At 40.8% G+C, this 27111-nt stretch overlaps 2 protein-coding genes across 2 annotated transcripts; both read left to right on the plus strand.

Moving 5' to 3' along the window:
* The first annotated feature begins 1638 nt into the window (after positions 1-1638).
* LOC113128611 (transcription factor AP-4-like) lies at positions 1639-11246 on the plus strand. Its single transcript, XM_026304068.2, has 7 exons — positions 1639-2018; positions 5366-5531; positions 5676-5774; positions 6480-6650; positions 7873-8019; positions 8273-8443; positions 8581-11246. Exons 1-7 carry the CDS (start codon positions 1930-1932, stop codon positions 8734-8736), a joined length of 999 nt encoding a protein of 332 aa, XP_026159853.1. The 5' UTR covers positions 1639-1929; the 3' UTR covers positions 8737-11246.
* Positions 11247-11683: 437 nt separating this feature from the next.
* LOC113128821 (sarcalumenin) lies at positions 11684-26522 on the plus strand. The gene is made up of 8 exons (XM_026304406.1): positions 11684-11808; positions 18315-19409; positions 20554-20649; positions 21363-21458; positions 22508-22624; positions 23324-23557; positions 24369-24718; positions 24952-26522. The coding sequence occupies exons 1-8, from the start codon at positions 11724-11726 to the stop codon at positions 25450-25452; spliced, it is 2574 nt and encodes an 857-aa protein (XP_026160191.1). The 5' UTR covers positions 11684-11723; the 3' UTR covers positions 25453-26522.
* The last annotated feature ends 589 nt before the right edge of the window (positions 26523-27111 follow it).

The raw sequence follows: 27111 nt of genomic DNA on the forward strand, positions 1-27111 counted from the left end.
TTTGTTAGTGTTGAGTCATTACTTTAGCAACATATCAGGTCCTTTCACAAATAACGCTGACATGTCGCAGCAGGTATATAAATAACTAAAGTACAAAGAGCCGCATTTTATTTAGCTGATTCAGTTTTAGTATTGTTACATTACTGTCAAACTCATGTCTTGCTGAGAACAGATGGAACAGAGCCATTGCTAATATTACAAATAACACCTGTTCTTGTTTTACTACAAATCCAAATGTCTACTGTGAAAAATGCCTATTAAGCACAATTTTATTTGTAAAATACACATTAACTTAATATGTAACTTGAGACTCATATAAGATGGGGCCTCAAGGTTGAGGAAAGCAATTATGCAGGCGTCTAATTTAGTTGACAATATGATTTAGTGATGGATACATAGAAACAACCAAATCTGCAATTAATTACCACAAATACATTGCAACACGTTAAACCTGCAGTCTTTGATGATATGGGACTCAAGCTCTTAACCAAGTGCAGATGAAATGATCAGTCCATCTATTAATATGGTCAATTGATAGCTATAAAGGACATCCATCCATTCTCTATACCACTTAGTCCAATTCAAGGTTAGAGTGGGCTGCAGCCAATCCCAGCTGGCATTGGACAAGAGGCAATGTGCACCCTGGACAGTTTGTCAGTCTAACACTAAACTGCATGTCTGTGGACTCTGGGAGGAAACCAGAGTGCCCAGAGAAAATTCCTGTAGGCATAGGGAGAACACACAACCCCAAAGAAGTAAACATTGTCAATAACAGTCCAGTTGATGTTTGTTAGTCATCTGCCATTGGCTGAGTTGTTGTAGAGCCTGATGGCAGTGTGGATGAAGAATCTCCTGTATCATCCTGCAGCTTTTTTCCACCAGTTTGTCCAGCTGCCTTGCATCCTTCTGTTTTATGCTGCCTCCCCAGCAGACTGCAGCATAAAACAGCACACTTGCTACCATACATTGGTAAAAACATGTGCAGCATCTTCCTGCAGACGTCTAAGGACTTAAGCTGCCTTAGGAGAAAAAGTTGCCTCTGCCCTTTTTTATATGTGTTCAGTGACCAGTCCAACTTATTGTCCAAGTGCACACCTAAATATCTGTAGGCTGCCACCACTTCAGTCCCATTTTTAGAAGTGTTCAGTAGGAGGCAGTTTTGTGACTCCAGTCACTGAAAGAGTTTATCAGACCCCTGAACTCCTTTACTTACTCTTTCCTGCATGCAACAATGCCGGTATTGTCGTAATACATCTGAATGTGGCGTACATACATAAATCCTGCTGTGTACAGTGTGTATAGGAGTGGGACCTCCTATTTGTTATATGGACAATGGAGACTGAATTTATATCATATCATATTTTATTATATTAGATTAGATTATGTTATATTGGATTAGATTGGATTATTATACTCAGTAATATTAGTTAATTGGGACTTGTTTTCCCTGATTTCTTCCTCTCACTACTCTGTAATTATTAGTGTTTGGTGTTTTCGTTCAGGGCCCACAGCTTGTATTCTCTCTGGGGGTTAGACTTGCTCTATGCAGTGACTCACTGACTCTTACTGGCCTGTTTGTTCTGCTTTCCGGAAAACGGCTCTGATTCCAACCAGCTGTTTCCCGCCTCACACAGATCAGCTGCACACACACACACACACTCACAGAGCCGTAGTAGGCGGAGGCAACAGACACACACACACATTGGAGGGAACCCCATCAGCTGTGGGAAGCAACACAGCTTTAACTTTAGTTTTTGTAGCTCGTCTCTTCAGAGTATCAGCTTTTGAAGCGGTATTTTAGATCTGCGACACTGAGGAGTGCAGCGAGAGCCCGCGGTAGAAGAATCTAAGTCCATATCTTTTTAACGGGGACAGCGGTGGAGGGAGGAAAACCAGAGCCCACGGATCACAGGAGGTGGCTGTGAAAGCATGGAATATTTCATGATGCCGACAGAGAAGATACCGTCCTTACAGCAGTTCAAGAAGACGGAGAAGGATGTGATAGGAGGCCTGTGCAGGTGGGCAGCTAACTCTTTGTGTTGACGCCGAGCTGCTCGCACAAATCGTCTTTCATGTGACTGCAGCGTGTGTATGTGTGTGACTCAGTTAGCATGCTAGCTGTTAGCTCCGCCGCCGCACAGAGGCAGCAGAAGCTCGGTTGTGTAACCTTTGAGTTGTCGCGCCAGCTGCTGCTGTTGTCGGGCAGCGTACGGCACATGGTTTGGTCTGCGCCACCACATCTGTGGGCCGAACCGCATGTTTTACTCTACAAAACACGTCTGTGGCCGTTCAGCACAGAAATATGTAAATCAGCGAGGTGAAATCGATACATTTGCGTCCAGTTGAACACCAACCACGTGGTAGTTAGTTAACGTGCTCCACGCCGCCTCGCTGATTTATATCAAACCCCATTCTTAACAACGTAGTTTATTGTAGTTTTTAATGATTTATTTGTATATAGCGTTTATTCATGTGTATGCTCGTATATACTAAATAAAGATATGAGACTTTAGTTTTCGGCTATTGTGCATGCGTGTTGTAGTAACTCTCCGCGCAGCAGCCATGGCTGTGTCGTGTTAGCTTAGCTCAGCTAACTTAAGAGCTCACGTTATCTGTGCGTCCGCCTTGTCTAACCGTGTGGACTCGTTTTTGCTCGCATGTGCCAGCTGCTTTTCACCGCAGCGAGTCGTCCTGTAGCTGCAGCGGCGGCCACATGTGTCTAAATGTTAGCAGCGGGTTAATAACGCAGACGCTAGCTCGGTGCTAACGGCGGAGAGCATTGTTCTCCGGGTGCAGGGGGCCTGCTGCTGCAGCCGAGGCACATTTCTCTACTGCGGCCGCCCAGGCGCTCACTCCGGCGGCCATGTTGCAGGTCCAACAGCTGATTTCACCCCCAAACTTCAGCAAATCAGACACATTGAGCTGTGTGGGACAGATGTGGTGCTTTTTTTTCCCCCTATGATGTTTCACTCAGATATTAGATCTGTACCAGTGTTGTAATCACTCATAAACAAATATTTGTCTAGGGTTTTAAATCTCCAACAATAGAAATATGTAGTTTGGAGGCAGGTTTATTATACATCTATACAGATATGGTTAAATATAGGGATGTAGTATGAGCTAAAAGTTTGGTGTCTTTTAACACAACTATGAAACAACACCCTGTGTAGGAAGTTTTTTGTGTTTACCAAAACCAAATACACTTTTCATTTTAGACTTTGCTTCAATAACAGCTTGGCTTTCTCTGGATGAGGTAGTCACCTGGAAAGCTTTTCCAACACTCCTGAAGCAGTTCTCACATATGCTGAGCACTTGTTGGCTGATTTTCCTTCACTCTTGTCCAGCTCATCCCAAACCACCTCTGCTTGGGTTAGCTCAGATTATTGTGGCACACAGAATTCCTGAGTAGATCAACACCAGCATCAACAGCAAAGTGTCTCCACACCATCATGTCTCCTCCTCTGTGTCTCTGAGCTGTGTGGGACAGATGTGGTGGTCTCTTTTTTTGTTTTTGTTTTTCCTGTGATGTTTCACTCAGATAATAGATCTGTACCAGTGTTGTAATCACTCATACACAAATATGACTTTAACTCTTTGTGTTGACGCTGAGCTGCTCGCACAAATGGTGGAAACCATACAATGCGTTACCATTCTTACTCCCGAGTCTCACAAAGACTGTGGTTGGTGCCAAGAAGTAGGAAGTTATAACCTGGCCAAAGTACCGGTCTTTACTGATCTAGTATCCAATCCTTGTTCAAAGTCTCTTCTTTTTGTTCTCCCTCAACAATGGTTTCTTTGACCATGAATGTCTGATTCACTCAGGAGGTAGCTTTGAAAGCATGGAGCATGCTGATGTCGGGATGCATGTAATGCAGTAGGCAGTTTCTGAGGCTGATAACGCGACATAACTTGTTATCCCACTGCTGAACTTTAGGCTGACTGACATTCATGTCTTAATGTAATGATACTGTCATTTGTCTTTACTTTAATGGGTCTTGCCATCATATGGACTACTACAGTAGTAGAACACTACAACCAATGTGTCAAATACAGTAGAAAGGCAAGAAATTCCACTACATTTGTAAGAAATGACTTGTACATTGAACAGCACTAGATGACAAAGTTCATTCCTTTTATTTCCTTGGACATTCTTGTGCTCCTTGGTCTACATGTATAATTGTTATTAGGGGCTAATAGAGGCCTCCAGGACTTTTCTTTTTAAGTTGTGTTCTTTGGTTTTTAGCTTTTTTGGGAAAGTGATGATTCTAGCTTGAAATCAAACCAGACTATTTAAGTTTAGGTCTCGATATTAGTGTGGCTGCACACCCACAGGCTCATCTTTTACATAAAAGAACTATTTAGAACCAAGTGTCCTCTGTCTGAACTTTATTTTTGTAAACATCCCAGAACTTGTTCTTCAGGTTTGTGCTTCAGGCACCAGGATCTTCTTTAGCCTTAATGGGTCACCTATTTCTCCCTGAGTAAATATGACAGAGAAGGTTTTACTCCCATAGCATCCAACCTCATGTGGTTGAGGTGTGTAAGGGGCCACTGAGTTCAGTCAAAATCAAAGACCTCAACACAGCTTGACTGAGGAATGTACAGAGGTCAGGGCCATTGCCTGGTAAGGCTCTAGGTTAAATGTTTAACGTGTCAAAGATTGCTGCCAACTGCAAATTTTATTGTCAGTTTTCTTTATTTAGCCCAAAGCTGTAAATATTTCTGAGATCTGTGCTGCTAGCTGCCATGGGTTTCTCAATAAGTCATTTAGTTTCCAGTTTTTCAGTTATCTATTCCATGTATTTTCATTTTCATAATGGTATCATGGTCTCTAATGTGAGAATTTGCTGCTTCTTTTGATCTTACACTATAAGCTTGGTAAACTTTTTTCGCCTCACACAGATCAGTCACTTAAAACATGTTGATTTTGCAGTGATCACTTTCAAACTCTTCTTTTACAACCAAAAGATTAGTCATGAAAATGTTTAGAACATTAGACAATATTTTGTATTTAATTAATCTATTTAAATATTGTGTGAACTGTTGTGACAAGCACAAGGAGAGTTACTGTACTGGAGTTAAATTCTTTGTATGTCCGACATACTTGGGAATAAATCTGATTCTAATTCTGAATAATGACAATTATTGATAGTTGCTACCCTGTCTGTTTCATGGTCTTCTTCTTTTCTTGCACTTGGATTGTCTGTAAGCTTGTTAAAAGAGTTTGTAAGTGGAAATGTTTACTTTTACATAAAAAAAATAGAAACAAAACAATGTCAGAGAGGAGCCTATATAACCTTGCTAGATATAGGGACGTCATGGACAGAATGATGATTGTTTCCCTTCTTTGACTCGACTCCCTCAGCCTGGCTAACATCCCCCTCAGTCCAGAGACGGCCCAAGACCAGGAGAGACGAATTCGCCGTGAGATCGCCAACAGCAATGAACGCCGGCGCATGCAGAGCATCAATGCAGGCTTCCAGTCCCTCAAAACACTTCTGCCCCACACAGATGGAGAGAAACTCAGCAAGGTACTGCAAATATGCAGAAACTCACACATAAAAGATCTCCCATTTTATGGCGTAGATCATGACATGTAGAAAGAAGCATTAAATTAATGGAAGAAAATGTTTTTCATGTGTCCTGTGTTCACGTTTTGATGTTGTCCTTGCCAGGCAGCCATCTTGCAGCAGACAGCAGACTACATCTTCACGTTGGAGCAGGAAAAGACACAGCTCCTGTCACAGAACAACCAGCTCAAGCGCTTCATTCAGGTAACACTACATGGATAAAACCAGGTTGCAGTAATGGCAATTCTGTTTTATCTTCGTGTTGCCTTTAGTGACACTGTTGCTATTTGATAATGCACTATAGTTACGCAGTGATGACATGATTATTGTGATGATTTCTCACAGGCTAGTTTTAAGATCATTGAAAATATTCAGGTAGAGTGAGCAGCCAAAGTCAAATGGAAAATCATCTGCCTGTTTAGCATAGGTGTGACACAGTGAAAGTCTCAAGACTAGTTGACCATGGCAGTGTGTGTGTGTGTGTGTGTGTGTGTGTGTGTTAATCTGGTAGGTGCTCTTATAAGGCTTCTTGCTGAGGTTAATTTTTTTTTTAGGGGCTGGAAATGGACAAAAAACAGATATTAAAGATGTTCATCTTGGCAAGAGTTGGTGCAGCCAAACATTAATGTCATATTTAGAGAGCTTCTAAGTGTTGATAAAGACTATAAAGTGCCCTTTCAGTCTGTAGTTAGTCATGCCGGGCTATGTGAATAATGTGTATTTACCAGTCTCATTTGTTTGTCATGTTGCTGGTTTACCTGTTCAGGTTAGTTCAAGCCGGATGTGTTGTTTTTATGTTCTGTACAGACTGAGTGTAAGTTGGTCAGGTTTGAAGCACATTCACTGTACAATGTGGCAGTGTATTGAATGGTTTCCAGTTAACTTAGAATGGGCTCCTTGTTATTTCAGGAGTTTAGTGGTTCATCGCCAAAGAGGAGGCGAGCTGAGGAGAAGGATGAAGGGATTGGGTCTCCAGACACACTGGAGGAGGAGAAGGTCGAGGAGCTGAGGAGGGAGATGTTAGAGCTGCGTCAACAACTAGACAAGGAGCGCTCAGCTCGCATGCAGCTGGAGGAGCAGGTAAGACGAGAAAAGGAGGGGCCAGGTTGTAGGCTCTTCACCACCTGTCCTGTTCCCTATTCTTTGCTCAGTTTATTGAATTTGAACACAGATAATAGATAACATGCCAAGTTTTAGTGTGCATTTTTAAATTAATATAAATTAAACTTAAAACAGAAGGCAATGCAAATATAGATCTAAATAAAAATCCACTTGAATGAAAAACAAAAACCATGTAAGAGAACCTATGAAACTGAAATGAAAATTTCTAGGTTATAGAGGATGTGACAGAATGCTCAGACTCATTTTTTTCAGTTTTTCCACCCACTTCACTTTCAAATCAGAATGAATCCTCTACATTATCTGTTACTTTAACACTCAGGGTAGGTGGTGGTGTAACCAGTTTACCAGTACACCTGCCAGTTCCTGATAAGAAACCTGAACAGCAGGTTAAGACAAAGCAAAACGAGCAGTTAGTAAAAACAAACAGAAACTTTAAGAGGAAGCAAAAGAGGGAAGTAAACCGTAGCAACAGTAGTAGAGATGGAGGAGCTAGATTAACATGAGCTGAGCAGTAATTCAGTATTTTCTTTGAATAGAAGATAACACAGCATGATACCCAATTATACATCCTATAGTAGAAAGGCAAAGACTTAAAATCATTTAGAAAATAAATATAAAAAAAACATTAGGCTGTGACAACATGAACCTGTTACCTTAAATTAAAGGGCAATTGCAGCAGTTTATTATTGCACATTTTACAAGAAACATAAGGCAGTACTGACTTTTACTGATAATAGTTCCATAATGCAACTGACAGCAGCTTTTACTGAAGCACCTTTTTCTGGTAAACTCCATGTTCCAAGGTTGAAATTCAGGCTTTTTAACCAGGTCCCAACATCAATTCAAGATGACCTTTTTTTTTTTTCTTTTCTCTAACCTTGAAGCTCCTTTCAGACACAGAAGATGCAATATGCAATACAGACTGAATAATACTACTCATGATGAGTAAACCAGTCTACGTTAGAGAAATAGCTGCATAGCATATTAGTTTATTGTTCCCATCGGCATCATTTCCTTTCAAAATGATTCTTGTAAATATTTGAATGTTACTTTCTCCATTTATGTATTTGCTCAGTAATTTGTAGGCCTTGGGTATGTGTGACGTAGTCTTAAATTGGTATTGAAAGGGTGGTTTGTGTCAAAAAAACTACTCCTATGTACTTTGTGTGTTTGTATGCAGGTACGCTCTTTGGACACCCAGCTGCACCCCGAGCGTCTCAAAGTAATCACTCAGCAGGTGGAGGAGGAGCAGGCGCTCATTCAGAGTCAGACGTTGTTACGGCTGCAGCAGATCCATGCTGCTGACAGACACACACACAGTCCACAGGTTAGATCCATCCACCGAACACACACATGCGCACACACACACACACACACACACACACACACACACACATAAGATAATAGCCATCTTTGTTGCAACTGCCAAATATCAAGAGGCCACAGTTTGCTTAAACAGCTTCTAAACTCTTGCACCTATAGTTTGTCAGTGGTAACATCTCAGTTACCAATACACAGGATCTTCTGTAATAAAAACATGTTTTCATTTTTATTTTATTTATATTTTGTCTGTCCTCCAGGTGCTGGCTTCTCCCACTCCTCCTGCCCCCACTCATCACCCTACAGTCATCGTCCCAGCTCCGGCACTTACCCAGCACCCACACCATCACGTCACTGTGGTGACCATGAGCCCGTCTGTCCACACCAGCACTGTGTCCACGTCCAGACAGAACCTGGACACCATCGTGCAGGTGTGTGTCACTTTATATAGCTCTGCCACCTCTAAATGATCACAGTCTGAAGTTATCAAATCAGAAAAGGTATTTTCAGTCTTCAAGTGAACTGAAAATTTGCTGCAGCCTTCAGTTTTTCCATCCTCTCTTCTCAGGCCATCCAGCACATCGAACGCACTCAGGAGAGGAGAGCCAGCGCTGAGGAGGAGCAGAGACGGGCGGTCATCGTCAGCCCCACCCATGTCGCCATGGACACTGCCTGCTCAGACACAGACACCGACACAGAGGGAGAAGACTGCTCAATGAACTGATCTGCCCCACTTACTCACAAACACAAACACTTAAAATACCTACTCACTGTAAGATTCCCTCCAGGAGCTTGACTACTTTCTTTGGCATTATCCAACTCCTAAATCCAGTGGTTAAGCTCAGTGTCATTTGTGTACTGTAAAATCTCTAAAGAAACATAGGATGGTTAGTGTGCAGAGGAGGATATATGGGGTTTCCAGAGGCTGTTTGTTGTTGTCAGAGCCAGTCTGTGGCTACTTGAAAACTTAAGGGTCTCCTGTAAAACGCTTTCTGCATAGGTCCGTCCTTCATGTTTGTGTGCTGCATACAGAGACAGTATCACAGATACCAGTTGTCACTAGCGAGCTGGCAGTATTATTTATGCTACAAATTAGTGGAACCAGTATAGTGGATTTAAATGTAACAACACAAACAAGCAGCTCTTGATTCTCTTAAGGTATTAAGAGTTGCAGTTATTTCTTTCCCAGCATTTTAATTTTTTTTTGTTTTGAAATTACTGGTTTCTCTATTCTCATGCCAGCGGCCATAAAACCCAACTTGAACTACAACTGAAGGCATTTGTGAAAAATTCAAACTTAATTGCAAAGTTAATTTGAGGATAAATGCGGGATGAAATTTAGTCAGATTTACTTGAAAAAAAGTTTGTGCTTTTGATATTTAAATAACCCCTAAAAATAAGCTGTTGAACAATTTGCAGTGATCATCTTTTGGTAGAAATGTTTTTGTTATGATTTACTTTGTGTCAGGGTTACTGAATGTTGAAGGTGAACATTTTATTATATTAATGATAAACTTAAAGTTGCATGTTTATCAGGTTTTCACAGGAAACCGGATGCCCTTGATGAATTTCATAAAAATTTGATATCGGTTTTGAAACAAAGTTGACCCATAATTTTATTTTTACATTTCTAACAACTAAATCAACCAAATGTTGTTTTATCTGATATTTGCCAGCATATAGTTGATGACTGGTATTAACTCTCAATCACACAATTTGACTGAATCAAGTTAATTTTTTGCATATGAAAATATGTAAAGTTTGGCTGATGTGAACAACTCAAAGCTGGCATAGCATGAAGGCTTCCGGTTTTCTTCCAAAGACTTTCATATCTCTATTCTGGTCTTGGTTTGTTAAGTTCAAAGACTATGCACTAGAGTTCTTGGTGTTTATGCAAGTCCATCTTCAATGCATTTTTGTGGTGTCATACATGAGGTGAAGTTATCTATGCACTGTTGATAGGTGTGTACATTATATCTACAGTGTATGTATGAAACTTGACGCGCTTGTATCAAAGAATGTAGTCTCTACTTGCAAGGTGCTCTTTGCCAACCTGGTGCTCTGCTGACAAGCAGTGAGCTGAGGCCAAAACCCTTCATGTGACTTCACACTTGAATTCCTGAATTTTGGGGGGAAATGATTGGTCATTTCCAGATTTTGGAATTGCTGAGAGAGAAGGGGGATGTGAAGGGGGTTTTGTGATTACAGTACCTTTCAGAATATTGTAAGTTCACATTGTACTGAAGTCCAACACCAAAATCATCACTCGGCATCATCAGCTTTAATTGGAAAACTAAGCATTTAGGATAGATTGATGTTTTTAGTGCATCAAATGCCACAAAAAGTTCAAGAACACTGAACACATCTCCCCCACAATCCCTAACTCTCCATAAAAATGCTTATATTTCTATTGGGAATTTGACTGGAAATCCCTTCTTCGAGCCGCTCAATTTGATACGCTGACTTAATGCTGTAAACATTCCTTTTTATTTGGATTTGTATCTGTCTTGATCTTTTATGTGTGCTGTCACCAACTGAACGCATGTTACTAATTGCTGTTTTCTCTTGTCTAAAGTGGGCTCTCATTTTGACTTTTTTGGGGTGGAGGGAAGGGGGCATACTTTTTCATGAACACTTCACTGATGGGTTCAGTGTGAAGCTGTCTTGTGTGGAAATGTGTGGACACTTCCCTCAGATTTGAGTTTTATGTCTGGTTAGACTAGAATTTTCTTGCCAAACGTGTGGGGGATGGGGTCTCACGTTTCGTTTGTGAAACTTTGTTAAAGGGCTTGGTATTCAGCTGACAAATGAGGAGCAACAGCCTGAGTTTAGGCTGAGGTTTATCGGTCAGTGAGATATCTTGCCCCCCAGATGTTTCTGTACATTGTGTTGCAGCACTGCTGTCTTTTGGTGGAATTTGAGATATTTGATATGAAGCACTTGCTGTCCTGTACTGTCTGAATTGAGAAAAGTTTTTATTTTTGGTCCTTTTTTGTGAGCTCTTGCTGTGATGCAATTTAACACCTGTTTATTATATTCTTGTCTCTTTATTTCTCTTGTCATTTTCCAGTTTTGGTGACACATTTTTTTTGTTTTTTAATTTTTTTGTGTGGATTTATTTTTTGTTTATCATCAGTCCAAGTCGATGAGAAGCTGTTATATTTTGTTTATTGAAAACTTGGGTAACAATCCTTTGCAAAGATGAAAAAATAAAGTTTGTACTTTTTTATTAGACCCTGTGTACTGCTTTACTTCAATTGACCCTTTGTGTCCACCAGGTGGTGACATCAAGTGACTCTTCATTTGGCAGCACAGGCAGCACACAAGCCTCATTTTAATTTTGTTATGGGGATGTAATTACTGGAGAGCTTCAACTGTAGAAAAGTAAATTTTAGAAATATTTAAATTTGAGGTAAAAATTTGAAAATAGTAATGACCGTTACTGGTTATTCTAAAGTAAAGGTTGCGCAGATAAGGTCATCAAGACCTAATATCTTTTAAATGCTCTTACTAAAGTATATTAACATTTAAAACTACAAAACTTCAGCATTACACTTGGTCTCTTCCTGCTGCGTTCTGCTCTCAACATTCCAGATTGGACCAGACAGCTGTTCTGACACACAATGGCTGGCATGGGTACAGTTGCTGTGCCCCACCTCCACTGGCATGCCCTTTGACCTTCAGCATGAGCAGTATATATAACTGGGGAAGATGAGGAGAGGGCCCTTGGCAGCCAAAATGAAGTCCCTGTTGTCTGTCTGCTGCTTGCTGTCTCTGCTGGCCTTGTCTGCTTCAGGTAATGTTAGAGGGCAATGGGGTCTGGCTAAAATATTTTAGGTTTGTATTGTACTTTGACACATTTAAGTGCATGACATGGAAATGTTGATTTACTGTTCTATGTAGATAGCTACATATGTATTTGATCTGTGTCTCTAATCATATCAGAGCTTTGTTTTGCTGTGTTGAATGCTGACATCGATTTTGTAGGTCAAAGATATGTATGTTTTTGCTGAGTTTGATTTTAATGACTAAAATGTATTACTACATCCCATTACTTATGAATGGACATTGCACAATAACTTTGCTTCCTGTGAGTTTGAAGTTGTAAGCAAATGTGGTCAAGGGGAGAGATGTATTCTCAGATTTACGTTTCAAAAGTGCCCGTCCCTTTGTTCGGTGATTCCGTTGCAAAACCTGTCTTGAAACATATGCAAAGTTTGGCAGATATCTATGGACAGCACAGTATATGAAAACTTGGCAGATCGGGCAGGAAAAGTGTGTTACCATGGTGCACGCTGTACAAGTGAAAATGTCAGGGCTGAGGTGTGACACCAGCTGATGGAAACTGTCCTGTCTGCTGCGTATTCTCCCTGCCCCAGGGAAGACACACAGTAACAGCGCTGACAGAGCGACTTGGATTCACTACAAAGAGTCACACTCTGTGCTGCAGCCAAAACCTGGCTGATTATGTGCTTTCCCACTGCATCCTTTATTGTTTGAGGGTCTTTTCACAGCAGATGTATACATGTAACCTCCCCAGTCTGTCCTAAAATAAGGGTTTTGAAACTTTGCCTAATATTTTACAGGATAATCTTCTGTCAAATGAATCAATTCCTTTGAAGCTGAGCAAATATGCAACTATGCCAATGAGGCATACTTACTTACTTTGTATATCACAATTGTTGCGCTACTTGTTTTAGGAGACCAGCAATGTAATGTTTTGGTAAAGTTGAAGCAGAAAATACCCTTTACTGCTCTTGCACTTGTTCATTTTGGTCCCCTCAAGGTGTAGTTGTGTTTGTAGTCAGGTGTCAGCCAACAAAAAGCTGTCACCAGATACTGGCGCCATGCACTGATACACTTCTCTTTAAGACTTTGGGGAATGGACACATATCTACTTCAAGAACATATACATGCACGGATAGAAATGACAAAACAATCATGAGCGCAGAAAGACTCTACAGCTACTCTCTAGTCTCTACGGCTAAAGTCAGTGCTGCGTTTAAGGTCTCAGCAAAGCCTTGTCACTCCTGCTCTGCTCAGTCTGCAGAGCTGCTAATTTGTCATTGCAGTCAGCAGGTTCCATGTCCTGGGGATGTCCCAGCTAAAACAGGCATAAGTGCTCAGCAGAGTAGGACCAGAGTACAGTAGCCCAACAGTTGTGCTGTTCAAAGTTACATAACAGTATAATCAAGTACTATTAAAAGTCAAGATATATGGAGATAGCAGATTAAACAGGGACAGAGATGAAGTGGAGCACCTAGTGTTTAGATTTGTTTGTGTTGGCATGTTTTAGAAAGCATGCACAGTAATGAGATAGATAAAGAGTTTTTTTTTTTAGTGAGGCAAAAGGAATATGTTTACATGTCTACTGAAATAAGTCCTGCTTCAAACAGTTTGTGTAGATTAATTACTTAGAAAACTCACAGTTACCTTGGGCTAAAATGCCTTAACTAATTATAATGAAGGCTGAGACAGATGCTGACTTTTTCATTTTGATATAAACCACAAATGCAGAGCTGCTGCTGGCTGCATGTTTGCATTCCTGACAGCTTTTGTTTTAACTACTGATTACTGAATAGAAGAGCTTTGCATCGTATTGACACCATCATTCATCAAGGCTATTATCCTCAAATTACACAGCAAGTTGTATGTCATCAGTCTCAGCGCTGAATTTTGTGGCTGGCCTTTAAAGAGGTTCTGAGTCACACGGAGCTGCTCACTGTTGCAGGGTATGTGAGCAATACTGCAGCAGCGGCAGGCCGGCCTCATGACAATCACAAGGAGAAGAGCGTCACACTTCCTGAAAATAGGAGTGGAATTATCCATATTTCTTTTCACCCTCTGACTCATTGTGGGACTATTTCTTTCATCAAAGATGTGCCATCCAGTGCCCAGGCACCTGTCCCAATCTATCCCCATGACAGCAGGGTGCTAGAAACAGGACATTACACTGTACTTTAATGATGGTAGGAGCAGACAAAAGCACTTTTTACTGCACTAATTCCTCTAAACATTGTTTTTTGTTTTTTGTTTTCTTTCTGACTATACTATCTGCAAAATAGTTAGGACCAAGGTGGTTGCAAATACATTATCACACAGCGTACTTGCATATACACATACATTTTTGTTTTTTTAAAAAATGAGGTGATCTGAATTTTATTTATGTAAGAAAGAATTTAAACTGTAACAGTAACAAAAAGATGACACACTGTACTAAGGAGTACATTTTAAAGCTGCACTGCATCAATGTTTTTATATCATAAATGGCTCAATTATATTGACAAAGCCACAGAGACCTATCACCCAACTCTGGAGCTCTACAAAGAATTGCAGTCTCCTGGTCTTCTAGCCTGGGAATGTGCTAGTTTGGATGAGAGTCTGGATGCTCTCATCAACTTTGTTTCCAAGACTCTGGAGCCAGAGAGAGAAGAGAGTGAATATTGGACTTACATTTAGTAGCCAGAAACACAACTCCAAATGAATGCAAACATTGTTCAGTGTCTGCTGGATTTGAACACATTAGCCATAATAAGTAGTAGCCAAAAAAAATCTATTAATACTGTTTCAGATCACAAAAATGTTTTGTTCTATGGCTCACAGATGCCAGAGCCTCTGGGATAAGCCATTTTGTGACAACTAGAAATCTGGACTACTGCATGGAAAAGTTTATACTCTTGTTCCTTCAGTACGTAATAATAATAATGCACGTAATAAACGTGTTTAAAAATATACAATGTAATGTAATACATAGAATCACAGAAAATCATCTTTGTTCAGAGACTGTGCTGTAGCTCACAGTAGCCTGATGCTACTCTGATTGAGTGCTCAGGCAGGTAGTGACCATCCAGTCTGGTGCCCATGAGTGACAGGACCACAGTTTCTGTGGTAGTTTAGTATGTCAGCATGTTGACATTTGTTAATTAGCACTAAATCCAAAGTAGGTGTGTAGCTGAGGCTGATGTGAATGGCTTTAATTGCACTTGTTAATAAACCAGATTACTGGGCTGATTAAAGTGTTGTCCAAATTATTACAATTGACTCAATTACAGTTTATCTTAAAGGAGACATACAAATTTAATAGTAATCCTTTAGGTCGTTGTTGAGAGACCCACATCACCATGACTTGATCCACATTGCTCCTGTGATAAAACCAGAAAACTTGTGAAACTGCTTCATTGGGTTACCAAAACAATTGTATAATACATTGTTTCCTGCACTTATCTAAAACATTCACTTAAATAATGCTAACCTTGTCAAAATAAGCTTCTGAAATCCCACAGTATTATTTTCATATTTACAGTAACCTCTTTCACATTTTCCCCCTTATGCCAAGTTTAATTTAATTTGCTCGCTGCTCACCAGCACAGCCTAAAACGGTTTCTCTTTTATCTTTATAAGGTGTACAAAGGTGTACAAATACACACTTCATACAGAAACTATGAAATAAATGGACCAAAACCAGAGAACAAACTCCATCAGGGACTGACCTTTTTATGCAAGCTGCTGTTCGTGTTTCACTGTTATAGCACTATGTCTTTGGACAGCATCATGGCTTCATCAGAACAGGATCCTCAGGTTATCCTCCGGCAATCTCACTTCCTTCTGTTTCTCTCGATTCTTGACATCTACAGTACATTTAAGTCTGGCCAAGATATATTTTATGAACCGCGTGCTGGGCAGGCACGTAACAGCAGGGAGTGCATGATGAATGTGTGACTCCCTGAAGCTGTCAAAATGACACGATAAAGAACAAATTTAGTTTGATAAAATCAGGAGACCTTTACACTTAGAATCTATCTACAGCTATACACTATCTTACTATCTTACTATCTTAGCTATTGGGCTATCTTACAGCTATACACAGTGACTAGCCACGACCACGTTCCTTACTTTGCTTGGACATAGAAAAATACTAATGGACTGTAAGTCCAACTAAGCCAACATCCCAATGCTAAAAACATCATAAAACAAAACCTATTTTCACATAGTCTGCACTCAAAGGAGGGAGAACAAGTTTAATGTGTCACCAATGCTGACACTTCCCAGCATTAGGTTCATTAGGTTAAATTAGGTTCACCAGACACAGTGTTAGTCACTAGCTAGAGAACATATAAAGGAGCATTTCATAGTTTGCAGTTTTAAGTTTGTAAAGACCAAAAGCGGGTAAAAGTGAATATAGCGACTGTGTTTGCTATATGGTCACTGACTCCAGCTGTGTGAATAATCAACACAGCACAGCACAGCTTCCAGGTACAAGAGGTGACCAGCAACATCATGTGAGCAAAATTATTTGATGTGTGATTCAGGGCCTTTAAGTAGGGCAAATAAACCGTCATGGTAGGTGGAGCAGGAGATGGAAAGAACATGAAGTCCTGCTAGCATTAACTAGGGCAAATAGTTGAGCAGTCAAGCTTTAGATCCTCTCCAGAAAAACAAGAAAGTATGAAAAATCATGACTCAGATGGATCTAATGCATCTCCACTTGTCAGATCTTCAACCAGCCTATGGCTTGGTTCAATTCTGTGTGTCCACTTCATGGTGTGACAGTGAACCAGCATCCAAAATGCCAGGTCCATGGAACTGGATCTCCTGAAAATGGCAGATTTAATCCTTATTGATTACACATCTTCTTCTCTGGCTGTGAAAAAAAAAGCTTTATCAGGAAAAGATTTATTTTGTAAATCATGAAATTGCCAGCATGGCTCTGCCTAACTTCAACTTGACTAGAAGGCTAATGAGCCAGAGTAACCGAAAACACCAGCATGGATTAATCTCATCCATTTAGCCGTGTTGGTTGACTCTCACTGCTCACACTGTGTTGTTTACAGCCATAACACTCAGCTGTTTTCTGTCAATAAAGCAACAGACCCACTGTACAAAACCTTCTCAGCACCAAACACCAGACACCAGACTGTGTCATTAGGTTCATTAGGTTAAATTAGGTTCACCAGACACAGTGTTAGTCACTAGCTAGAGAACATAAAGGAGCATTTCATAGTTTGCAGTTTTAAGTTTGTAAAGACCAAAAGCGGGTAAAAGTGAATATAGCAACTGTGTTTGCTATATGGTCACTGACTCCAGCTGTGCTCAGAGGTTCACCAAGTTAAAAGCTGATATGTCAGCAGTGTGTTCACAACATGCTGCATTTATTGCAGGTTTAACAGTATAAAAGAATCTAAAGCTATTATCACACACGTTAGCTTCTTCCTTAGAATTACCATGTTTGCTTATGATAGGCACTCATCCAGAAGCTTTATGAATGTGTAGGATCTGTGACAGCTGCCTGAAGCTGTTAGTCTTAGTCCCCCTACACTGACCCCATCTTGTAACATGAACTGTAGACATAGATTTAGCAGCCCCATATCACACTGTGTGCCACTGTGCCTGCGAGTCTTACGTCCTCACAGGCAGTTATAATTAAACACAGGTCATGGCCTTGTGCTCTTTGTACACTGTGGTTGTTTAAAGTATCTAATGTACATGTATGCATGTGGTGTACTACACAGAGGGAGTTCCCTGTTATAGATGCAACTGAGCTGTAGTGACTGTAATCTGCTGTGTGATGCTCAGCAGTGCTGCAGTCTGTTTATCTGCATGTGATCTTTATGGTGTGTGCACACTGCTTGTAAATGTCATCTAGAGTATTTTATGATCTGAAGGAGCCAATGATTTTTGAGAGTTAAGTCTATAAAGATAAATCAAAATCAAGCTATCACTCAATTACTAACTAAATTAATGCATTAGACAATATTAAATGTTAATTATATATATATAAATTAAAATATGATGACAGTAATAGGTCTATACATTGATCATTATCCAAGCCACCCTGTCCACTCAGCTGTCTTCTTTTACATCCTATGTACAACTGTCCACTGCACGTCTGCTTCAAATAGTCCATCTCTTAGTGTCACCATTCAAGGAGCTGAAAGCTGAGTCTTAAATCTAAGCTGTGCTGAACATCTGATCTGCTCTGTTCTTGCACAGTTGCTGAGCGCTGTTCATGCACTAACATAGCTAACAAAGGTGACTGGTCTGCAGATGTCCAGCTGGTTTACACAGTGGAGTCTGATTGGTTTAAAATACATACCAGTGCATTTTTTTGTTGTTTTTTCACCCTTATGGATTAACATTGGTGTGCATAGTTTGCCAAATCAACAACAACATGCTGCCCTCAAAGCACAGATTTTAACTTTTTCTCAAACTTTACACTGGACTATAACAAGCCTCATCATTGTGCATAATGTTTTGCTGAATCAGGACACTCATCTGGTGTTCTTTCTTCTTTCCCCCTGTTAGGCCTCCTGGCAGGGTCTTCCATCCACGATGAGGATCCTGTGGTACATCTGCAGCTCCAGCAGCCAGAGGGAGATCTCTTCTCCTGTGGGTGTGACACAACAGAGGAGCATGCCAGCCAGAGCTCATCCAACGACACCCCAGCCCCTGAGAGGTCTATGTGTCAGCACTGCAAACCCCCATCAGCTTTAGGTGCTGCAGCTGCTGAAGAAGAAGAGCCAGGCTCAACCTCAGAACCTGAAGAAGAGGAGGAGGAAGTTTCCACAGATAAGTTAGAAACTGATAGAGAAGAGGAGCAAGTAGACACTGCTTCCCAGGAAAAGATAGCAGAGGAAGAAAAAGAAGAAGAAAAAGAGGTGATGTCTGAGGAGGAGGTAGAGGCAGAGCCTGTAAAGGAAGCAGAGTCAGTGGAGGATCAAAGTGTGGTGGAGGAAGAGGAGGAGGATGCTGCATCATCTGAAGAGGGTGAGGTGGTAACTCAGGTTGAGGATGAGGAGGGAACAACAGAGAAAGAAGTGAAAGAAGAAGAGGAGAAATTATCCCATGAGGAGAAGGAAGTAACTGAACGCCAGGAAGAAGTTTCAGAAGATGGGGAACCTGCTACTGAAGAAGTTGATGAAACAGTTTTGGAAAATGAAGAAAGGCAGGAGGACACAAAGGAAAGAGCTGAGGAGGAGGAGAGTGTGGAAACTGTCTTGAGCGAGGTTGTAGAGGAAGAAGCTACCATTGCTGAGGATGCAGCTAAGGAAGAAGTCGAAGTGGTTGAATCAGAACCAGAAGGAGAACCAGTAGAGATTTCTCAAACAGACTCTGAACCTGAGGAAACAGAGTCAGACGTAAGAGCAGAATCTCAGGCTGAACTTGAGAGGATTTCAGAGCCTGAACCAGTATCAGAAGTTCCCCTAGAAGCGGTCTCACAGCCTGTTGTGGAGGAGGTCACATCAGAACCTATGGAGGAAGTATCTATGGAGGATGTACCAGTGGAAACCACATTGGAGGAGGCTCCCGAGGTGGAAGAGGCATCTGTTGATGCCACTGAGGAGGAGGCAACAGTGGAGGAGGTAACGTCAGAGGAGCCTACACCATCTGCAGCCAAAGGTACAAACCGATAAGAGCATCTGGATTGTGTGTATATGTTTATTTCCTAAAACCAATCAAAAGTAAAGCTATAGCAGCATCTTGTCACTGATTTATACTATATACTGCCAGACAGACAGCAGAGGAGGTGGGATCCCATTACAGTAAATCTGTTCTCATCCAGTTGGCACTTTGCTAATTAAGGAGCCACATGGTTATCTGATGTCTGAGTGTTGACTTCGTTATAGAAGATTGATGGCTGAGTTTCCCATCTCTTACTCTGATACCACTTCATTAATTCATTCAGCACACTAGGGGCCTGCTTGTAGGGGTGGTTCACTGTGTGTGCTAAATTTTTATTATAACAAATTGAGTTGTGGAGGTTATCTGCCTATCTGTTGTTTAACAACATGAAACTGATACACCAGTTATTTCTAAGTTGTATCTCATGGCTTGTGTAATGGTTAATATATAATTTATTAATGCATTATAGATCATTAATAAATAAGGGCAGATCTTGGGTTGTCTTGGATTGTGTGCAAACTCCCTTTGGCTACTGTATTCCCCCTTCAGAATAACTTGCTTAGTTTTTCTCTCTATGGCTTTTAAAGAAATGGTTTGAAATTTGGAAAAAGGCACACATGTCTGTACATTAACATATAAGCAAATAAACTAAAATGTCAAACTAGTCTTCTAATTCATAAGTGACTTCACTCTGGGTATTAGACAGTGGTGCTAAAATTCTTTGGAAGTATGAGCCGTGTTTCACTGGGCATTGAGCTGTGATGGGTCATGAAATGACAGCAAAAGTCTCCATCATTCTCTCTTCCTTTTTCTCTCAGACATGCTACATCCCAAGAATAGGACACCATGTGTAGCTAAAGAGGAATTAGCAACAACCTCTGGTACAAAAATAAACAGACTCAAATAGCTGAGGAAAAGAATTGACAAAGATGGACAACAAGATGATATAACAACTGGGCCTGTACTCAGCCCAGGTGGTCTGTTTCCTCAACACTTAATCTGACCATTTACCTGGAGGATGTGGTTCACTTACTCCATATAAGGTTGTCAGTAATTGTTGGTGTATGCAAAGAAAACTGCTAAATTATACATAAGGACTGATGAATTTAGTAAGTGATTTACATTTTGTTCCTCCAATCAGATGATGGCAAGGCAGCAGGCCCAACACCGAGAGATCGCTCCCACATTGAGGACACACTGCTACTGGCTACTGCTGAACTCTCTGCAGAGTTCTCAGGTAAGGAACAAAGAATCTCAACATTACTGACAAAACTGGTGAAAGGCTACTCTAATTCCCCCCATTACACACACACACACACACACATGCACACAACCAGGAAAACCCACATCCTGCTAATCAAAAATTGGATCTTCCTTGATCATCACATTGCTGTGCTGTGCATTTTCTCAAATGTCTTTAGTGTTTTGCTGTGGAAATGGAACCACAGCAGAATGTTTACAGCTACTTTGTCACTGGAAAAGAAAAACAGATGTGCTTGCATGCAAATGAAAGGAAGTTTGAGATAATTTGGGGGGCTTTTCTGCTGAAACTATTCTGAAAATTGTTTCATGATGTCTAGGTCCTGGGGCCTTTGTGTGTATGTGTACCGTATGGGTGTGTGTGTGTGTGTGTGTGTGTGCTGACGTGTCTTGAGGCAGGTGATTAATCAGTGCAAGTGTGTAACTCTGTCCTCAGCATGAAAGCCTCTCTGTTATATTGAACCAGATTCATTTCAGAGAGGCCAAAGAGCTGCACTGGAGCCATTCGCTTAATCACCCCAGCTCAATTCAATAAACCTTATGAGGGCAATTCATCACGTACTGCCAAAGCAATTGTTGTAATCAGTAATGGTAGCAAGAGCATCAATAATACTCTTAACCAAAATGTCTCCTCACCATTACATCCCAATTTTTACATCCCAGTTCTTCCCTCTTGCCCCTCCTCTGTAGCTGCCATGAAGAAGCTATTGAACATCTACCACACAGCCATCAAGCCAGTGGAACAAGCCTACAAGTACAATGAGCTCAGGCAGCATGAAGTCACAGGTAAAACTGGCTGCTGTTGGAGACTGAACAGTATGTGCACAAGCTGCTTGTTTGAATATCACAAACGGTGTCTCAATAGGCTGTACAGGTCCACATCAGCAACAGGAGAGAGAGAAAAAGGATTTATTTCTGTCTGTTTATTACATTAATTATGTTTCAGGTTATACTGTAAAGTAAATACTAAAACACAGAACAGCGTGAAAATTTTGAATTTGAAATGCTTCTCTGTGACTGGCATACATCACTTTGTTGTGAGTGTGTGACTCAGCCAAGACAAATCAAATAAGAAGTATGCAAATGCTAAAACTAAACACACTCCTCTGCAGTTCTCTGCAGACTTAAGCTCTCCCAACAGTTAACTGTCATGGATAAAACGGTAAATGCATCTGAGCCAAGTCGTGACTTGTTAGAAATCAACAAATAGCATGCCATACTCAGTCATCTGTGAGCCTTTATCAGTTCATCACACTGTACATACATACAGTATGTGGTTTAATAAACTGGAGTCACACAGAAACAGTGAAGTACAAATAAAGTCATCATTAAGGAGAACTAGAGCCAGGACCTGACATTATTCTATGCAGGCACTCAGAGAAGCACAATAAGGTCTCTGTCTGCTGAAAATTAAAGGGAACATTGTGTGGGCCAGGCGCTCTACAACTTTGTTCCATAGCACTTGAGGGCAGAGAGTTTTATTTATTCTAAGGAGCAGGATGAAGACTTTGCACTGTGCCATGTGACTCAGGGACCCCTTGTGGTGCAGAAGGGATAAACATGTTCATAATCAGGATATTTAAAGCCAGTTTAAGGACATGTAATAAAAAAAAATAATCAAAACCATAATCCAATGATCAAAATACATACTGAACCATCAAATATAATGAATCGAGACGACTGTGTTCATCGATCTGGTATGAGAAACTGTTGCAGCTCAAAATAGCATTTTGGAAAACAGCCTCAATAATGCAGCACTTTTATGTCTGATTAGTGTGTATTCCTTTTCTCTCAATCCTTCTGGGTCTGTGTCTGTCTCTCATGCACACACTCAGATGGTGAAATCACCTCTAAGCCCATGGTTTTATTTTTGGGACCCTGGAGTGTCGGCAAGTCCTCCATGATCAACTACTTGCTGGGTCTTCATGGCACCTCCCAGGAACTCTACACAGGTTCGTACTCATAAAACCCAACGTTTGGTGACACAGACACAGCTGCAGTATTATCCAATGAGAACAGACCTACCACATATTGTAATTGTAACCAGCTACTATATTACATCCACAAGTGTCAATTTCAAAATAATGTCACTTTCTGCTGTATTTTCTAGTAGTTTCACAGGTGAGTTACTTTAAAGACGTTAGCATTAGGCAAACTTCCTTAAAGCATAGGGAAAGGGAAATAAAAAACCAAAAATGTGTATCTTGGTGTGGTATGCTGTGATTGCTTTTGTGATAAAACCACTGAAATCTTTATCTATCGCATGCTGAAATACAGTGGAACATTAACACAAGTAGAGAAAAGTCTTAATGCCAGAGAAAGGGTGCAGTATCTGTCTAAAGTTACCTAACATTAAGCACCATAAGCTAAACAGATTAAGAAAAGCCTGCAGTGTAATGCACTGAACAGTGCTGTTTTGTGTTGCTAATCAAATCAACTTTTTATTTGTAAGAGAAAAAATATGTTATCCCTTCTATTTCTTTCTCTTTTTTCCAACTTATTTACTTAGCTCATCTCAAATTTACTGGACTGCAACTACTGTAGTGAATGTAAAGTACTGCCTTATGTTTTATACCACACACAGGTAAAATGAAACCAACCAACTATACATTAAAACCCACAGATACATACCCTTTTCATCCATCCACCAGGTGCTGAGCCGACCACCTCTGAATACACTGTCATCATGCATGGCGAGAAGTTTCGGACCATAGAGGGCATTGTGATGGCGGCAGACAGCTCACGGTCTTTCTCGCCCCTGGAGAAGTTTGGCCAAAATTTTCTGGAACGGCTTGTGGGAATTGAGATGTCCCACAAGCTGCTGGAGAGGGTCACCTTCGTTGACACCCCTGGAATCATTGAAAATCGCAAACAGCAGGAGAGAGGTGACAATTAATATTTCTGTAACAAAGATGGACATAGTCAAGGTTTATCATCTTTAGTTTGTTTCATTGTTCTTCAAAAATACCAGGATGAAAAGCAGCTACTGAGACAGCACTAAGATTTTCCATTGAATCTCACAAAATGAAACTGTAATAGCTGCTGTTTTTGGCAGTCTGATTCACTCTAATAAAATTTAACACAGCTTACACTGACAGTTATATTGTGCTGTGGCCAGGGTGGAAACAAACTCAGTCAATTGATGACTGGGCTCAGCAGAGACTATTTTCAGTGTAGGACTTAGTGCAAGAGTATCAGCAACATCAAACACACATCATGACCATTTGTCAGTGATCACCACAGTACACACAGTATCAGAATAACACACGTGCACACACACGCAGGTAGTCTAATAATAAGTAATCACCACAATAAGTAATGCATGAAATATTAAAGTTGCACAGTGTATTAGGCTTATTTTTACTGTGTTTTGCATCAATAAAAAGTTGTTGAATTATTTTTAATAAGCCCATATGTGTTTGTTGTGTCATGCTACAGTATGTTAAAAATCTTCACATTCAATAAAAACAGAATGATGGCTTGGAGCTGCTGAGACATCTTTGCAAAAGACACCTCTTTTCTGTATGACTGCATGTGCTGTAGCCAGAAACCCCAGTAACAACATAGGATTCACCCCAAAAAGGTTTCCAGGTTTCTAAAGCATTTCAGATGTGGAATATATATCAAAGTCATTAATAAATAACTCTGGAACATTGACCTTTTTTTGTAATATATCTCCTCCCTCCTCTCTCTCAGGTTACCCCTACAACGAGGTGTGTCAGTGGTTCATCGATCGAGCTGATCTGATCTTCCTGGTGTTCGACCCCACCAAGCTGGACGTGGGTGGGGAGCTGGAGATGCTCTTCAGGCAGATGAAGGGCCGTGAGTCCCAGATTCGGCTCATCCTCAACAAGGCCGACAGTCTTTCTACCCAGGACCTGATGAGGGTTTACGGTGCCCTGTTCTGGAGCATGGCACCACTGATTAATGTCACAGAGCCCCCTCGGGTTTATGTCAGCTCTTTCTGGCCTCAGGAATATGTTGTAGACACCAGCCTAGAGCTCTTCATGAAGGAGGAGATTTCTCTGTTGGAGGATCTCAACCAGGTACGACTTACTGACTTGCTTTAAACACTGACATTTTTAGCAGCCTAACTGCAGCTAAAACTCACCTAAATACTTACACAACACAACTACTCCAGCCACCTCTGTGGCACTCCAGTCCTTTACTACCGTCATTTTCAGTGGAAACAATAAACCGTGTTTTCATAACTGAAAATTTGTGTTCCTTCTCTTCATTTTTCACTCTTTTGTTGCTTCTATGTCGTTCTACCCTTCAGGTGATTGAGAACCAGATGGAGAACAAAATCGCTTTCATCCGCCAACATGGCATCCGTGTACGCATCCATGCCCTGCTGGTGGACCGCTATCTCCAGACCTACTATGACAAGCTGGGCTGGTTCAGTGACCCCTACGAGGTGTTCCAGGACATTGTCAATGACCCGGACAAGTACTACATCTTCAAGTCCATTCTGGCCAAGACCAATGTCAGTAAGTTTGACCTACCCAACAAAGAGACCTACCAGGACTTCTTTGGTGTCAATCCTGTTTCTAGCTTCAAGCAGCTCTCCAACCACTGCACCTGGACTGGTGGCTGCCTGCTCGACAAACTGGAGAAAGCCATCTCACATGAGCTCCCAGCTCTGCTCAGCACTGTCAGCAAGGCTGCAGACATGCCAGCCCCAGAAAAGGCTGCGCCAACACTGCCACCCCCTCTCCCTGGCAGCTGCGAAGGTCACGGGTGTGAAGAGAAACCCAAGAATCGCTGGAGGAGGCAGTGAGATGGAGGAGATGGGTAAAGAAGGAGGAATGGAGGAGACAGACGACAGCAGCAGCACCCAGAGGACTTCCTGAAATAATCTCCACTGTAGAGAGAGAAGCAGAGAGAGAATGGAGAATATACATATGTACGTTCTACTGTATCCACCAAACCTGAGTGAAATAGAGTAAGAACACTTATTTCTTATTTTTATCAAATTGATTGGTTTTAATCAGTTGAAGATCAGAGAAAAGTATACCCAACTGTCTTTCAAATAGACTTCTATGACTGAATAACACCTCTCTGCTATTCATTGTGCTACATGACACCTACGTAGTACTTGTGTAAGTCAAAATAAAGGAACAACAAAGTCTTTGCATGTAGCATTTTTAACTGTGGTTTGGTAGAAAAAAGGTCTAAAAAGAGGCCTGTGTGAAGGCCTACCTGAAGCCACCACAGTCTGCAAAACATCATTGACTGCAGCAGAAAAAAAGACCCTTGTTTCTACATAACTGTTCATGATATGTTAATAATCCAGGAGTGGTTGTTTTCAAGTTTGGACATTATTTATTCAACTTCTTTCTTCACAGAAAGACGCTGGCAGTGACTATAATCTTCCAGAGGTACATGCTGCTACTCTCATGTCTTCTGTCAGACCTGTTGTGCTGTGTTTTTACAGTTAAATCTGTGTCAGTTGTTATCATGTCAGAGCACATCTTTTCATTAGTGGGACAATAAAATAGAAGTGTGCTCTCAAAATGTTTTATTTAGCAGTGATCCAACCATGTTTAGTCATGGTACTGTACTGCACTACTGTCTGCTGTACTGTTATTTTTCTTTTATTGTAATATACTACATTCATTATAGAAACAAGTTGTGTTTTACCCTTTCTCGGTGCTGCACTGGGAGTGAATTGACTGAACCCAATCATGGCATTTTCCTTGAGCTTCCATCATTTAATAATAGCTTTCTGTCCATTTAAGTGTTTAGAGGTCTTTTCAGCGCTCTAAATTGTTGCAGGTTTTCCCTCAACATGGCTGCACACCACATGGACATTTCCCTGCAAATATAATCATTTCTTCATTCTTTTGAGTCTGTTTGTAATTGTCATTCTTTGTGTGATTTCTTCTGAGTAAACAACAAAAGAATCTGCAGCCTCTTTCCTTTGTGAGTCTACAAAGACATTACAGACGAAGTCTCTTCCACTGAAACAATATATAATTCATGTCAGTTGGATATTTATCAGCAAATTGCAATGAAAGGCGGTTTGGGGAATGTGGGCCAGACGAAGGCTAAAACCATCAGCTCTCATCCTGACAACACACTGATACTATGCTTTGAAAGCAACATATTGTCAGTTAATTAGCTCATACATGAGGAGCAACTTGTGGAGTAGAAACATGATTAAATGTGTAATCACATAGTCATGAGTCCCCACAAACACTCAAATAAAAATGCTATTCTTTGATAGATGTTGTCATTATTCCCTGCAGTGGCTCAAACAACCACCAGGAGGCGCCTCCATTCAATATGTTAATCAGACTGATCACACAGCAGTGTGAGATTAAAAAAGAAAGCATAGTTTTACCAACCTATCTCTGCTAATAGCTGGTTATGAATGTGTTGTAATCTCTGGATCATGGGGTTAATTATGATTTCACTGAAAGTGCAATCTTTTTGT

This window comes from Mastacembelus armatus, chromosome 1 (genome assembly GCF_900324485.2).
Source record: "Mastacembelus armatus chromosome 1, fMasArm1.2, whole genome shotgun sequence".
Lineage (NCBI taxonomy): Eukaryota > Metazoa > Chordata > Actinopteri > Synbranchiformes > Mastacembelidae > Mastacembelus > Mastacembelus armatus.

Coding starts and splice junctions, on each gene's coding strand:
- LOC113128611 (XM_026304068.2), top strand. CDS start 1,930: ATGGAATATTTCATGATGCCGACAGAGAAGATACCGTCCTTACAGCAG. Junction 5,775..6,479: donor AGCTCAAGCGCTTCATTCAG/GTAACACTACAT, acceptor TTGTTATTTCAG/GAGTTTAGTGGTTCATCGCC. Junction 8,444..8,580: donor ACCTGGACACCATCGTGCAG/GTGTGTGTCACT, acceptor CTCTCTTCTCAG/GCCATCCAGCACATCGAACG.
- LOC113128821 (XM_026304406.1), top strand. CDS start 11,724: ATGAGGAGAGGGCCCTTGGCAGCCAAAATGAAGTCCCTGTTGTCTGTC. Junction 21,459..22,507: donor CAGGCAGCATGAAGTCACAG/GTAAAACTGGCT, acceptor GCACACACTCAG/ATGGTGAAATCACCTCTAAG. Junction 23,558..24,368: donor TCGCAAACAGCAGGAGAGAG/GTGACAATTAAT, acceptor CCTCTCTCTCAG/GTTACCCCTACAACGAGGTG.